General features: G+C 42.1%; 1 protein-coding gene across 4 annotated transcripts in view; it reads left to right on the top strand.

Moving 5' to 3' along the window:
• Window positions 1–15,860, top strand: part of GRB14 (growth factor receptor bound protein 14) — a 103,991-nt gene that overhangs the window by 60,636 nt on the left and 27,495 nt on the right. For all 4 annotated transcript variants that reach the window (XM_084800059.1, XM_084800061.1, XM_084800062.1 and 1 more), the window contains one exon: window positions 7,233–7,389. In XM_084800059.1, the coding sequence (XP_084656185.1) occupies window positions 7,233–7,389 (157 nt within the window). The remainder of the gene's footprint in view (window positions 1–7,232; window positions 7,390–15,860) is intronic.

Raw genomic sequence — 15,860 nt, 5'->3', positions numbered from 1 at the left:
CAAGACGGTTCAGTTTACTCAGTTTCTCAGTCATCCACCCACACAAAGAAATAGGAGACTTTCTCATCAGAGCCATTGTATGAACCATTGGGCAGCCGGTTTATGCGAGGGAGATGGCGTAAACAGACCTTATCGGAGCTGTGTTTCACTTGTTACTCTGTTGTCCAATCCACTGCTAAGCAAAGTCTTGGACTCAAGCGAAACTTCTTTCTTTTGGTGGACAACTTCAAATGATATTAGTCTTCTCATCTATTTTCTTCACACTATAAGGCAAGCTGAGAATTAGGGGGGCACTTAGCTAGAAACGTATACTATCGATTTAATAAATAGCATGGTCATATAAACTTCAGCCCTTTTTATCTTTCATGCTGTAGAGGAAACAGGATACTAATATTATGTTCTAAGGGTTCTGAAGAACAGTGTGCTATTTGTTTTCCCACGATCTTTAACAGTCCCAGTTTGAGGTTTACCCACCCCAGCCCTGTGGCTTCTGAGGGGAGCTGACATCTTCTCCTTTTCCTCCTCCTCCTCCTCTTCCTCCTCCTCCTCCTCCTTTCTTCTTCTATAGGAAGGCTTTAGTGCCACAGTGCTTTTTTTCCCCAGAGGCCTAACTCTACTTGAGAGCTGAAACTTAGATTATCCTCTCTGTCTTCAAATATTTAAAGGAGCTAAATAGACAGAACAGAGGTCCTAACGGCCTTTCTGTGCCAGTGGCATAAAGACGTTCTCTTATTGAGTGCGTCCCAGAGATCCCAGGCGTGTGCTGCAAAGGAATGCTAACCTAAGTAAAATGTCATCACACACAAACATACACACAACCCATAAATCTCTCTCTCTCTCTCTCTCTCTCTCTCTCTCTCTCTCTCTGACACACACACACACATACACACACACACCACATTGCATACACACTACACAAACATACATGAGCATACACACATACACATACCAACATATGCCCTGCGCACGTACATACACATACACACATGAACACCCAACACATATTTCACACATACACACTGTCCATGCACACACACATACCACACACACACACACACACACACACACACACACACACACACACACACCACTGATGTACATATAGGGACATATATCCCACACATGCATGAATGCTATCCCATACACTTCACACACATGTATGCACATAAACACATATACAGAAGTGTGTGTTACAAAAACATCAGCATTAAATAATGTTTTTATAAAATCAGTTCTTAAAATGAAGTTCAAATCAAAGTACTGTTTCTTTTCAGTACATATTATTTTTAAAAATCAATAGCATTCCATAAATCTCAATTGCCTTTTAAAAATATATTTTATTAACTTATTCATATTAAATCTCAACTGTTATCCCCTCCCTTGTATCCTCCAATTCCTCCCCCTCCCATTTTCCCCTTACTCCCTTCCCCTATGACTGTGACTGAGGGGGACTTCCTCCCCCTGTGTATGCTCATAGGGTACCAAGTCTCTTCTTGGTAGCCTGCTATCCTTCCTCGACTGGCTTTATGGCTTTGTTCAAGGAAAGTTTCTGTTGACTTTGCTTTTGAAATTTAATTTTCTGGTACTTATGTGCTAAGGATAGATATAATTGTACATGTTTCAAGTCTTGATAATCTTCAAAATTTGTAACAACAGAGGTTGTGTGAAACAGTGGTGTTTCCTGCATGCGTGGTTAAAATTTTCCTTCCCAGCCTTCCTCCAGCTCTGTACAGTCCTTGCTCTCATTTGCAATCTGGCAAAGCTCCTGAGTATCTGTAACTTTTGCATTTTTGTAGCTTCTTTGAAATAAAAGAGGGCCATGAAAAGTAAGAAGCAGTTTTCTTTGACACAGTGATAAGAGTTTGCTATAAGAAAACACATATAGTAGTTAGGAGGTAGTGGGGCCTTTCCATCTCACAGTCACTCTAGCTGTATTTTTTGGCTCCAGGATACACCATTGCTCTACTGAGTCTGGTACTGTGATGCTCACCTAACGGTATACTCAAATGGCTGTTGGCAGGCATGCCCTATAGAGTTTGGTCTAGTCCATTGTAACCAGAGTAGCATGGGCACAGTGAAAGCATCCTTAGAAAGTCAGCCCCGGTCTTTCTCAGACTCAGATGTAGGAGGCATGGCCTTATGAGCTGCAGTCTTTCTAGATGATAACATGGCACAGTGAGACTCCACACCAATTACTCTATAGGGAACTGCTAGCAGATAGATGATACGAAGGGAATTTCTGCAACAGTCCTGACTGGCTTTGAGCATGTGCTGTCAGACACTCCATGATTGCCTCAATGGCTTCTTACTCAAGGTGGTCATATGGAATCAGTTTGTACTTGGATTTTTCCCCCAGTGAGAAATTATATGTACAAATAACTTTCTTAAACAGAGATATTATGGAGTAATTATATTTACCATGGTAGAAAATAGTTGCAAATGAAATGTCAGGAAGATGTATTGAATATTTACTGTGTGCTGAATGCCCTGGTGGGTTAATCCAGGATGACCAAAGCAGGGTTTCTGGGACATAAGTGTAAATACTGAATATATAGAAATAGAAATTTTCCCTGGGCAGGGGGTGTATGCTAGCACAAGTGGGGAGGAGAGATCATGAAGCCCTGAGCATCAAGATGGCCTTCTGAAACGGATCTCATTGGAATTCAGGTGGAATATAAGTACAGGTTTTTCAAAATAAACATTCTTTTTTGAGGGTAGAACACAGATGATATTTCCAGGTTGAGATTCACATGTGACAGGAAGGATGGATTGCAAGAGCGAATGTCATGTTTTTTCTAGGCTCATAGAGTGAACCATTCTATAAAACCATAATTGCATCTGGGATACTCTGATCACCACTACCCCACCCACAAAAGTCTGCAGCACAGGTAATCCCATCACTCTGGAATTAGGGTTTCAATGTGTGAGTTGTGTTGGGCACAAACATTCAGTATATTGCCATGTGCCTTCCTCGATATGGGTTGCATCTGCCCAAGGCCAGTGTCTTTGTGACCAATCCCAGCTCTGCCCTACATCTCCTCATCCACAGCTCTGAAGAAAAGAGATCCCATCCAGGCAACTATTGAACAGATATCTCTATGAGTTCTGTTGGCTCTTAAGACACTGGCCTCTGAATAACTACTTTTGTCATGGTTGATTTCAAGATGCCTGGCTTGCAAGCTTCTAGGGTTCCACCAAAGCCAGGACCAGAACTCCAGCACATTATCACTGAGCTGGAGGGGGAGTTGCCATATTACAAAGATAGCTGGTGACTGGGGAGGGAGAGAGTGCTTCTGAAATAAACAGTAAGGCCTGAAGAAGAGGAGCAGGGAGCTGGAAGCCAAGGCTAAGGAAGTAAGGAAGTTGCACTCTGTCTCTGTCTTTGTCTCTCTGTCTCTGCCTTTCTCTCCCTCTCTCTCTCTCTCTCTCTCTCTCTCTCTCTCTCTCTCTCTCTCTCTCTCTCTCCCTCTCTCCCTCCCTCCCTCCCTCCCTCCCTCCCTCCCTCCATCTCTTCCCCTCTCAGCTCAGGTTGGCCTCAAACACACTCTGTATCTAAGGTTGGCCTTGGAAATTGCATCCGCCTGTCTCTACTTCTCAAGTGCTGGGATTACAGCCTTGTGCTACCATGCCTGGATCTAAATATTCTTATATAATTTCTTTTGGTAATGTTTTTAAGGCCCGCATATTAATGCTTTGTTGGCCATGTCTCTTCCTAAGAACCATTTTCTAAAGTTGGCAAAAAACGAAACTTTTTTGTTGTTGTTGTTGAGAATTTTAGCTTTGAAGTGAAATTGCTGGGTCAAAGGAATGGACTTTTTTTAAAAAAAAAATAATATCCTCCCAACAGTGCACAGAATAAAATTTCACTCTATGTTACCTCCCCATGGAAGAGAGAAACAGCCTCATTTGATGTAATAAATAGTACTTCATAGAGTGATAAGACAGAGTTGGTGCATTGTTCTCTGCTGCATTTGTTTGAATTACTGGCCACATGTGAATGCTGATGTTCCTGTGCTAGGCGTGTTTTCTATACAGCATCGTCCTGCTTCTCACTTCAGTATGCGTATGTATGGTATTCTACACTCTGCCTGCATCGCCATGTGTCTGCTTATCTTATTATTAACTCAATACCGATAATAATCGATACTGGACATTCTCATCCAGAGCACAGCTTGGCGAGTTTGAGTGGCTGCTTTGTGGAAACTTCTCACTTGTTTTATTTAAGGTGGACATTGGGTGAGCGTTTGCAGTGTGTAAATCTGCTTCTTGTTCCCATGGATGTTCCTAGTGGGGCATTGTCCTTGAAGTCATTTAGGGACAAGGACTCCTTCTGTCTATGACCTTCCTGTCCTCAAGGCCTGTGTGGTTGTTTTCATTCTGTGGGAGGGTGGTGAAAGACAATCAGGGCATGTGGTAGAATTTTATGGGACAGATCTGAAGGCTCCTTGTTCCAGGGGCTTGTGTTCTGCTGACTAAAACTCAATTCCATGGCCACACTGATGGCAAGAGAGAGAAAGAGAGTTGGAGGACATGTGAATACCTAGACAAACTTCCTTATCCAAACTTCCTTATTACTCTATAAATAAAGGAGTAACCAAACTACCATTGGTTAAGGTACCTTAACCAAACTTCCATATCTGAAATGGGAATATCTTTCCAGATAGTCCGATGGTACTCTGGGCTTCATGATCATAATTTGATATAGAGCACCCATATATCTTATATTATTTATAAAACTGTAATAAGGAAAGGGAAATGTAGAATATTAATAAGAAGCTGATAGCTTTTAAAAATATCAGAAAATTGAAGAAATGAAGAAGTAGTAATCAAGGGGCTGGAGAGATGGATCAGAGGGTAAGGGCACTGTCTGCTCTCCCAGAGGTCCTGAGTTCAATTCCCAGCAACCACATGATGGCTAATAACCATCATAAGGAGATCTACTACCCTCTTCGGACAGGCAGGCTCACATGCAGGCACAATGTTGTATACATAGTAAATAAATACATGTTTTTTTTAAAAAAGAAAAAGTAGTAATCAAATGGAACTTAGTTTAGATACTGCAGAAAAGATAGAAGTTGTTGAATAAAGTAACTTTGGCATCCAAGGAAGGTGTGGCTGCACAGCATTCAGCCAGCAGAAATGAAGATGAAATACACAAGGGATTGTACAGGGAATTTATGCTCAACCCACAAATTTGATGACTAAAAAGAATGACATTTGAATGAAAAGTCTGCCTATAGAATGGAAAATATTTGAAGGCCATGATCTGACATTGGTGCTCTCTCTCTCTCTCTCTCTCTCTCTCTCTCTCTCTCTCTCTCTCTGTCTCTCTGTCTCTCTCTCTCTCTCTCTCTCTCTCTCTCTCTCTCTCTCTCTCTCTCTGTGTGTGTGTGTGTTGTTATTGTTGTTGTTTTTTTCAAGACATGGTTTCTCCATGTAGCCCTGGCTGTCCTGGGACCCATTCTCTAGGCCAGGCTAACCTTGAATTCATATCCACTTGCCTCTGCCTCCTGAGAGCTGAGATTAAGGGCATGTGCCGCTATCACCTGGCTACTATCTATTTTTTACAACTCAAAAGCAGAAAGTAAGAAATAAGATGTATCAAACATACATTTCTCTAAAGGCACATGGTCACCTTGCAGGCATGTGAGAAGGCACTGAGCACTGAGAAGTATAAATCAAGAACACTATGAGGTGCCATCTCCTGGAGACCAGAAGATGCTGCACCAGAGTTGATGTAGATGAAGGGAGAAAGGCTTCCATTCTGATGCAGGAGGAAGGTCATGCTAGTAAGCATTATGAAGATTGGCACAGATGTTTCTAAAGAAATTAAACACTGAACTACCACATGACCCAGTGGACAGATACTCAAAGGAACTGAAGTCACTACCTCATGTAGAGATTTGTAACATCATGCACATTGTAAAGTTATTAATAATTCCATGACTTGGAGCCTAAGTGTGTCTCTCTGATGGACAGATGTTTAAAGAAGCTGTGGTGTTTATGTGTATATATGATCAGAATGGAATATTATTAACTCTTTAAAAGGAGGGGATCCTGAGTTGATTATAGTAACTTCTGTCTGTAATCTCAGCATTTGGAAGAGTAAAGGAGGAGGACTGTTGCAAACTCCAGGCTGGCCTCGGTTAAATAAATGAGTTTGAGCTAGCCCAGGCTACAGAGTAAGACCTTTTGCCAAAAGGAAAAAATATCCTCTTTGCCTCATGTCTTAACCTGGAGGACATTTTGTTAAGTGAAATAGCAGATACAGATGGAGAAATTCCATAATCTCATTTATTAAGGAAAATTTGTCAAATCTTTAGTTATACAGGATGAGGCAGTTGTCACAGGTCACAAGGGTGACATCTAGGAGGGACATGGGGAGGTGTAGCTAAATATACAAATTAGCAGATGACTGAGAGGAGAAAGTCTTCAGCTATAAAGTCCATCACCAGGCCTGTAGGATGATGTTACGTGGGGCGCAACGGAGCTGTTGCTCTCAACACTCTTGCAGCAAGCAGGGTGTGGCTAATCAGGTGAAGGTTGACACAGTAGTTTGCTTCTACAGTAACCATTTTATTAGTTATGGCTACCTCATAACTTTATGCCTAATACCTCAGATATTTAGGATCACCACGGAAACAAAAGTGGCACTCAGAGAAAAGATAAGCAGGCTACCAAGATGAGACCTGATAGGCTGTGACCATATGGTGGAGGAGGATGTCCCCTTCTGTCACAGACCTAGGGGAGGAAATAGGGTGAAAGAGGGAAGGAGGGAGGGAGGAACGAGAGGATACAAATAAAGGGATAATAATTTAGATGTAATCTGAATAAATTAATAAAAATATAATTTTTAAAAAAAGTTTTGGTATGTCTGAGGAATTATTAATGTGATAACTGGCATGGTTAGAGTTATGCAAATGTGAGCGGCAACATTACCTGGGCTGGGCCCTGGATTCAGTATATAAGATGTGAACCGGTCATGAGCATCCCTCTCTCTCTGCTTCCTGAATGTGGATGCAGTGTGACCAGCTGCTTCAAGCTCTTGTTGCCATGACATCCCAGCACGATGGTGCAAATCGCTTCAAACGATGAACCAAAACTAAACCCCTCATTCTTTAAGTTGCTTTTGCGAGGGGCTTAGTCACACACACACACACACACACACAAAAGTAACCAAGGTATGTAAGCATGAAGATCTGAGCACCTTCTCTTGTTTCTCACAAACGCAGGTGATTAAAGTCTACAGCGAGGATGAGACCAGCAGGGCGCTAGAAGTGCCCAGTGACATAACGGCCCGAGATGTCTGCCAGCTGTTGATCCTGAAGAACCACTATGTGGACGACAACAGCTGGACCCTCTTTGAGTACCTGTCTCACACAGGTGTAGGTAAGGACACAGGATCACTGTCTAGTAGTTTCCAGGCTACACACCTACCAGATGGCGAAGCCATTCTTCTCGTGCACAAAACCAGACAAATTATTTTTATTTGAGGGCCATTGGTTGCAGACAAAGAAAGCACGAGATTGAAACAAAAAATGCTATAAATTTGTCACCATTATTTAAATAATGGTGGAGATGCATCCGTTTTGAAACCAAAACATGGAGCTAAATTTCATAGACAAATTTCATAATAGCAGGAAAACCTTTTGAGAAGTTAGTAGAAGTAGGTTTTGTTGGGTTTGCTTGTGACTTGGTTGGTCTAAACTGTGGCTGAAGAAATAAAGTGGCTCCTTCACATTTTCAAGACTTAAAAAATAGTAATCTTTTTCAAAATATTTAATGGGATGCATCTCTGGGTCGTGAGTTGTGGAGCGAGTTTTAAAGCCTTCTTTTAATTAAATATAACTAATTTATTAGACCTTAGAGTGGGAATTGACTTTGACAACAATTTTATTCCCTACTTTCTTCTTGTAGGTACTAAGGTGGGAAAAATATGCTTTTGTCTTTAAGTAGATGAGAAAGAAAGGAGGGAGTTATGACAAGCTATTTCATTCATCCAACTTTGCATTAGTTTCATGTGGTTCCCATAATAAGCTATCATGAAGTAAGATGCTTAAACAATGCAGTTTACTGTTTCACACTTCAATACCTTTGGTTGAAATTGAGGTTTGGGTGCTTCCTCAGAAGGCTCTAGGATAGAATATTCTCTGTTTTCTTCTTTCTAGCTCCTCACGGGCTCCTAGCATTCCTTGGCTTGAAGGTACATCATTCTGCTCAACATCCTTGGTCAGATGCCCTAGCTCTCTTCTGTGTGTGTCGCATCCCTTTTTTTTTTTTGTCCTAGCAATGTTTAGGACCTCCTACATCATCTGCAGCAGTGAGATCATTGCAGATTCCTTACTTAATCGCACCTGCAAAGTCTCACGGCTGTCTTTTGAGGGCAGGTGTTCAGTGTGCCACAAATTGCTTTTCTTTTTATCATATAACTGTTACTAAGCAATCATCAAAATGATTTCTCATAGCTTACTATGAACAGCCAAATTGCTTCCAATGATTTAGAGAACAGTAGAGGAATTGTATATCAATCAGGACAGTTTGTGCTTTCCGGCATAGCTGCCAAAGTATAAAATTTTACCCTTGTTTCATTTGTTCTGGGGTTTATATACCAAAGCAGCATTCCAGAGTCAGGTCCAGTTCTGAAGTGAGCTTCGCCTTTCCTTCATGAGATGGAATTGGAGGAAAAAATTAATGATGATGACAACAGAATTCCTTGTTAGGCTTGCTTGTAAAAGAAAATGGGAGTGAGGGAGGAATGGGAGGATACAAGGGATAGGATAACCATTGAGATGTAATATGAATAAATTAATAAAATAAAATAAAATAAAAGATTCTGGGGTTAGGGAGATGGCTAAGTTTCTAAAGTGCTTGGGGTATAAATATGAGGATCTGAGTGTGATCCAAGCACCCACTTAGAAATCCAGATGTGGTCGCTTGCATTTGTAACCCCCATTCCTGACTTTGTGAAGACAGCAAATCCCCGAAGCTTGATGGCCTACAGGCCTAGTTTATTTTGTCAGCTTTAGGTACCAAGAAGAGATCATTAAAAAAAAAAAAAAAAAAAAAAGGAACAGATCCTGACCTCTTGCCTCCACATGTGTGCAGTGTGGTTATACACATCCTCTGTTGTGTGTCTTTTCTGGGGAGACAGGCACAAAGTAACAGTTCCACCAAAGTTGCACTGGGAGGTCCAAAGAGTTGTGATTGCTTACAGCACTATGGGTCAGGGGTTACTTACAGGGGCAGAAATGTGAGTAAATCATGGGCAGATGCATAACCAAAAAAGCCTCCAGCCATGACGTTCTCTCTGTGACTTGCAAGGAACTTGACAGATCAGAGAGTACGGTCTAGGCAGCTAAGCTGGTCAGTCTCTTCCTGTCATCCTAGCTGCTCTGGCTCTCTTCAGTTGTTTACTGCTTCTCAGACCTTGGGGCAGGGCAAGAGGTGGGGCAGGGTGTGCATCTTGGACACTTTAGGAACTTCCCCAGACGTTTACTTGTCAGTTGTTTACTTCCTAAGTCTCCAGCGCCTCTCTCCAGGAGGGGAGCTTTCGATCTGGAAGAAATTGCTGTGCAACAACACACTGGCCCAGACAGGCAGGCAAACAGACAGACAACAGGTGCTTCCTCACCACTTCTGAAAAAGTTGGTTTGCTTCAGTTCACCTGCTTAGAAAGTGTTGGTAGACTTTCTGGAGGTGAAGACAGTTGTGGCATGTGCCCAAACTTCAAAGAATGCACGACAGTGTCCCTGAGGCCTCTCTGAGGACAGACACCTGCATTGTTGCTTCATTTTCACTTTGTAACAACCGAGTGTGGAACATGAAACACCTCCTGAGGAGGCCTGGATTGCGAAGTGGGCTAGGCTGGCCAGCGGCATCTCCTTCCTCCCCTGAACATTGCCTTTGTCCATTACCACTTATGAAGAGCTTGGCTTCGGCTCCTGATAATTAATCCCCAAGAAGCCCAATGTTAAGTCTCAGTAGATACTTGCCATATTTCAGACAATTTCATTACTTATTTAGCTCTTAATTAACATAACATATAAATTTTGTGTTTTATATTCTTATCGTCTTTGTCTTTCGTCTTAGGGAACTTTGGAAACATTTTGTATTACAGTCAAAACAATTTATACCTGACAAACAACTTCAAAATTCAGAAATAAAATCTATTCTGTAAACAAAGGGGGCCATACTCAGAGAAAACTTATTCAGTATTTATGCTGAGAAATAAAACACATTTTAAATGCAAAAACTTAAGATAGAACCTTTGAAATAATTGTGAACACCTCACTAAATTCAAACTTTTGCATATTGTTATGAATGTATTTCTTCATGACTTCATGCATTTTCTAGATATATCTGAAGTAAAGTCAGAACACATGAATTTCATCTCCACATGGCATCAGCCACATGTCAGGCCAAAGACCATGAAAAAGACATTCCCTTTTGGTCCTTCCCTGTGTTGATTTTCCTTTGGCTTTGTGCTCAGGTTATATATCCAAATGAAGCAGTTGTAAACACTGATTTTTACCTGAGCACCACATGACTTAGCTGTTGATGAGGCGGGGCAGCACTGTGGTCTTCCTCAGCATACAAGGCAGGCGGATATTTCTTGGTCATGTTTGAGATGTATTCCATGCATCGAATAGTGGTTGGTGAAAGATGTTTATGTTTGTTCCCTGAAAAGGCCGTAAAAGGAAGGAGGTAGGTATCTGTCATTAAACAAACCAAACCAATCAACCAAACAAACAAATCTGTGCTTCTCTTGAGGAAACCAGGACCTGATACTCACTAGGCAAATCCTGTACCCAGAGAAGTCACCCCAATCCTGAAAAATATTATTAAACACATGAGTAATCAGCTTCCCTGTACATAATCGACAAAGAAAGAGATTCTGAATTAAATATAAAGACTGTCACAGCATCAAGAGGGCTTCTACTAACATTTTAAGACTGTAGGTATTTTTTCTCTGCATCCCCTCATTTTCACTACTTAACCCAGGTTAGGGTTAGGGGTTAGGGGTTAGGGGTTAGGGTTAGGGTTAGGGGTTAGGGGTTAGGGGTTAGGGGTTAAGGTTAGGGTTAGGGTTAGGGTCTTCCTCCACATTTGTGTTATTTAGCACAGTTGTTATTGGTATTCAGTTGCATAAACTACTTTTAGTCCACTGAAATGCGCTTTGTGGAGTTTTTAGGCCTTCCCTTCACTTGTCAGTCAGGAACTCTCACCCTGCCCCTGATTTCTTCTCCTGACCACTCTCCAGCTAGCTATTCATGGGTGGTTTGTGCCTTGCAACTTTGAACCCAGCATCCGTGCCTCATGCTGGTGCTGGGTCACAGGTGGGCTCGTTTTCTGTCAGTTAAAGAATTGAAAGACAGAGCTGAGGACTACCGAGTCTAAAGGGGCTTGGGATTTTATCTGGACTTATGGACTCAGAGTGGCCCATCACTTGATTTCCTACCCCTTTCTCTAGCATTTAACATTGTTTGGGGGGCAGGGAGTGACTCTCTCTAGGCAGCTGCTGATTGGCTCGGTTGAGACTGGGTGCTCTCAGGATTCTCGGCAGGTCACAGCTACAGAGAGACCTGCCACATGCAGGAGGAATAGAAATTCATTTTGGGGACAAAAGAGCCATGCCACAAAGAAAGGGATGCTGTGTTTGTTGCTGCGTCAGGTTCTTCCACCCTAGGGACCATGGCCTCAATATCCTGTGCCCAAAATATATACTCCTGAGAATTTTAATTGGCTAAATCATTGATAGAAAGCACACGCTCTCATTAGCTTTTAAGTCTTTGATTTGTCCAGTGGTGGAATATAGTATGGCATGATTGTGATAGTGCAGTTTTACAGTCATTAAGTTTAAAATGGTCAGGGTATCAACACACTGTAATAGTGGTCCCAGCTCTGTAGTTTCCTTGACAGCCACTGGGTGTCACTATAGTTCCCCAGATGGAGCCCTCTGTTGTCACAATTCAGTGGAGCTGGTGTGTGTGTGTGTGTGTGTGTGTGTGTGTGTGTGTGTGTGTGTGTGTGTGTGTTGGGTGTGGCTTCAGTTTCAACTCCTCAGGAACTTAATGGGAGCCATGTTTGTCTTGCTCCCATTTGGATTCCTAATTGAAGCCCTGGTACAAGGCAGTGGCAATTAACATGATACCTCGAGCGCATTCCTACTTACACACTCTTCAGGAAAAAGGATTAATTGTGTTTTAGTATTATTGCTACAGTGGCTGAGATTCTCATTGTCAATATTACTGTGTAGTGGCTTTAATAAGCAGAATGAATGACCAGAGGCTTTTAATGAAACTGGTTTGTTTGTTTTTTTTAACACGTGCAGCCGTGTCCATACCATCTCTCAAAGCCAGGAGGAGTTGTGCAGAGAGGGCAGCTTCCGGCTACCTGCTCTGAAGCTGCAACTGCACACGTTTTCTTCCCCTTTTGTTTCAAACAAAAGAGCCTCTGCATTTCTCCTCTCGTCTGGAGCAGATATGCTGTCGCACTTTTTGCGCTGCTTATAATTGAGCAGGTTTCAGAGTTATAACTACCATGGTTACCCTCCAGAACCTCAGTGAAGCCCACAAGAAGTGTCCTCTCCACAGCACCATGGGACTTCACCTTCTGTGCCCATGGGGTGGGGGGGGTGGGGGGGTGGGGGGGGTGGGGGGGTGGGGGGGGTGGGTGGATGGGGGGGGTGGGGGGGTGGGGGGGTGGGGGAGGGTGGGGTGGGAGGGGGGGGAGGGGGGTGGGGGGTGGGGGAGGGGGGGGCAAGGGGGGGGTGGGGGGTGGGGGAGGGGGGGGGCACGCGGGCAGCTAATCCAGTACCGCACTCCAGGATGGAGAGCTGATTAAGGAAGGCAGCTGCCACCATACACCCAGTCCTGTGTGGTATGAGACATCCTTTGTGTCTGAGAAGGAGCAGGTTGTCACAACAGCTTTTTCCACATGCCCAGCCTGCCTGTCTTTTAGACTTCAGGGTCTGTCTGTCTGTCTGTCTGTCTGTCTGTCTTTCTCTCTCTGACACAATTAAAAAATAAATCTTAAAACTGACTGATTTCAACAAATACAGGATTAAGTGATGCTTGAAGAAAACGTGTACAAATGCAATATTCCCTAAATTTTATGAGAAATGTTTATATACATATATACATACACATATACATATATATAATGTATATGCACTCTCATATAGACCTGGGAAAAAGCAAGGAAGGAATGGTTTTTGCTTATCCTTAGTTGGCATATTTAGAAACTGATTATGGTAACCAATATCCTATAGCATCTTCCTGGAGTCTCGAGCAGTGGGGAATAACCACTTTCTTAGCTGTTGTAACAATTTAAAAAAAAAAAAAGCAACCATCTTAGTAATAATCTTGTTAAAATTAGATAGCGCTGCCTCCTGCCTATGTCTTCGTAACCCAGGGTCAAAGTCAAGCAAATGTGTTTTGAATTCAGTAGCATTGAATTGTGAGGTGTTTATATCCAGTAATTTAAAGTGTGCCTTACAAAGTCCGGTAAAGAGAGAGGCTTGGGAAGGGCACTCTGTCTCTGAAGATGCACCTGGTGCCTTGCAGTTTATGGAGGCTGTTTGTAAGCACTTTGCATGCTTTCCCAGTTTGCTGGAGATAGCATAGCTGCAAGCCTTTATAGAAAAACGAGTCTTTCTGTGAGTGTAAGTTGCCATTATGGATCTGAGTTAATGCATAGAATATTGTGGTTTGCTAACACATGAGTTTAAAGGCCCTGTAAGCCTTCAAGGCAAAGTGCCGTAATCTTCCTCTGATTTTCCTCGGGGAGTTCTTCTGCCTGGGGGGGTGGTTTCCGGGGGTTCTTGGTGGTTTTAAGTAGCGTTCTCAGTTTAAGGACTCCTTTAGAAATTGAGCCCTGGTTTATTCTTTGCTTCTCAGATTCAGGTTTTGTTTTGCTTGGTCAGAAGCTGTTCATTTTGATCTAGAAAATAAGATTGACAAAATACAGGTGGTTTCAACCCAGCTCTGGGAAATACAAGGGGCATTTGTTGCCTGGAGTTTCCTGTAACAATGGTGTAGGAAGGACTGTTTCCTGGGTGCATTAGAGGTAAAAGCCACTTTGTTTCTTCTCTTATCAAGTGATGAGAAGAGCAGGGGCTTGGCTTCTATTTGAGCCCAATGTGGAGCTTTTAGTGGATTCAGGGAACAAATCCAGGCAGAAGGTCACAGGTGAGCACTTCCATTCTTGGCGGATTGAAGTTTCTTAAAAGACTTTGAACTTAAATCAACAGTTTCAGAAGAAACTTTTCTTTTCTTCTTTTTCTCTTAAAGAAAAGAGTTCTTGAAAATTAGACAGAAAACAGAATTATTTGGTAACGCTTTTCATCTATCTCCAAGACCCTGAAGATATATTAGAAACAAACAAAAATAAAATAAAGTAGTATGAAGTTCTCATTTTTGTTGTAAACATTTAAAACTCTTCAAAGCTTCCTATCCCTTTTCACCTTCTTAGTGGCTGTTTTGAAATAATTTAAGGAGGCATACCTGCTATTTTTTTACTTATGTATACAATTCACTTTCCAATGTCTAACAATTAACTTTAGAAAGTTTTTTTTGTTTTGTCTTGCTTTTTGTTGTTATTGTTTTGTGTTTTTGAAATAGGCTTAACCAATTGTTGATTAGGCATATAAGGTTGGCAATATGGCCTTTGGGAGTGAAATGATTTTTAAAAATGTGTTCACGTTGATTGCTTTTGTGTGACTCTGACCAAATGCCCAACAGAACCAGTTCAAGCAGGAGGCCTTTATTTTGGCTCACAGCTTTGGAGGGTTTCATTGATGATCCTTTTCTCCCAGGTTTCTGTGCTGTAGTGAGGGGACCTTCATGGTTACACGAGCATGTTGAGAAGGAAGGGAGGCAGAAAGCAACTAGAGACAAGATGAGTCCACTTGTTTCCAGTGACCTGTTTCTTCCCACTGTGTCCCACTTTCTAACACATACTTACAAAGTCTCCCAGAATAGCACCACCACCTGGACGATCAAGTGTTCAACTTGTAAACTGAGGGGAACGTCACTCAGGGACCCCAGACCCCCAAAGACGCCAGTTTGCTCGACTAGACCGACTCCATGACAGGCTTCAGGTTTTCACTCTGCCTAACTAGGCCAAGTTTCTAACAATTCCTGGAAAAACCACAAGTTATGGGCAGCTCATGGGCAGCTAATCAGCTTATAGAACAAAATGACTAGATACTATGTTTTTATACTTCATGGCCTTGATGAAGAGCACAGCTGGCCCCATCCAATCAAATTTAAGGTCAACTCCTGAGTAAGAGCCAAAACCTCAGTGACTCAAAAAGTCCCCTGTAACCAAACAGCCAATCCTGAATCCCCTTCGTACACTCTGACTCAATTCTGGCCCAACCAATTAAAGCTTGTCCCAAATCTCTCCAACTGTGTACAAATTGAGCCTGAGTGCTCATTTCAGGATCCCCCTCTAGAGGAGAGAGGCGATCCTAGCATGCTAGAATAAAAACACTGTTTTTGCATACTGCCTTGCGGTCTTTCTTCAGCAGATCACCTAGATCCTAACAGAACCGGTGGCGATCCTTTCATAATTCAAAGCATGGCTGTAACTGTACATTTTCAGTAACATTTTAACAGAGTATTGAGGTTGATTTTATGAAGTTAAGGAACAAAACCAAAGTCTTTAAAATACCCGAGATGGATTCATATGAACAGCACCTATGGCTGTTCCTTGAATGGCTACTCAAAGGTTGGAGTTCATTGTGGGTTTTGAACACAATATCAAAGAACTATGTTTTGGAGAATTAATGTTGTTGTGTTTTTTAACTTGAAAAATATAGAGTTCGTAGATTACTTAGTTGACTAAAATGTGCTTGA

The sequence above is a fragment of the Acomys minous genome, assembly GCF_964271855.1.
Source record: "Acomys minous genome assembly, chromosome: 10".
Taxonomy (NCBI): Eukaryota; Metazoa; Chordata; class Mammalia; order Rodentia; family Muridae; genus Acomys; species Acomys minous.
This window is presented reverse-complemented; position numbering and strand designations above follow the sequence as displayed.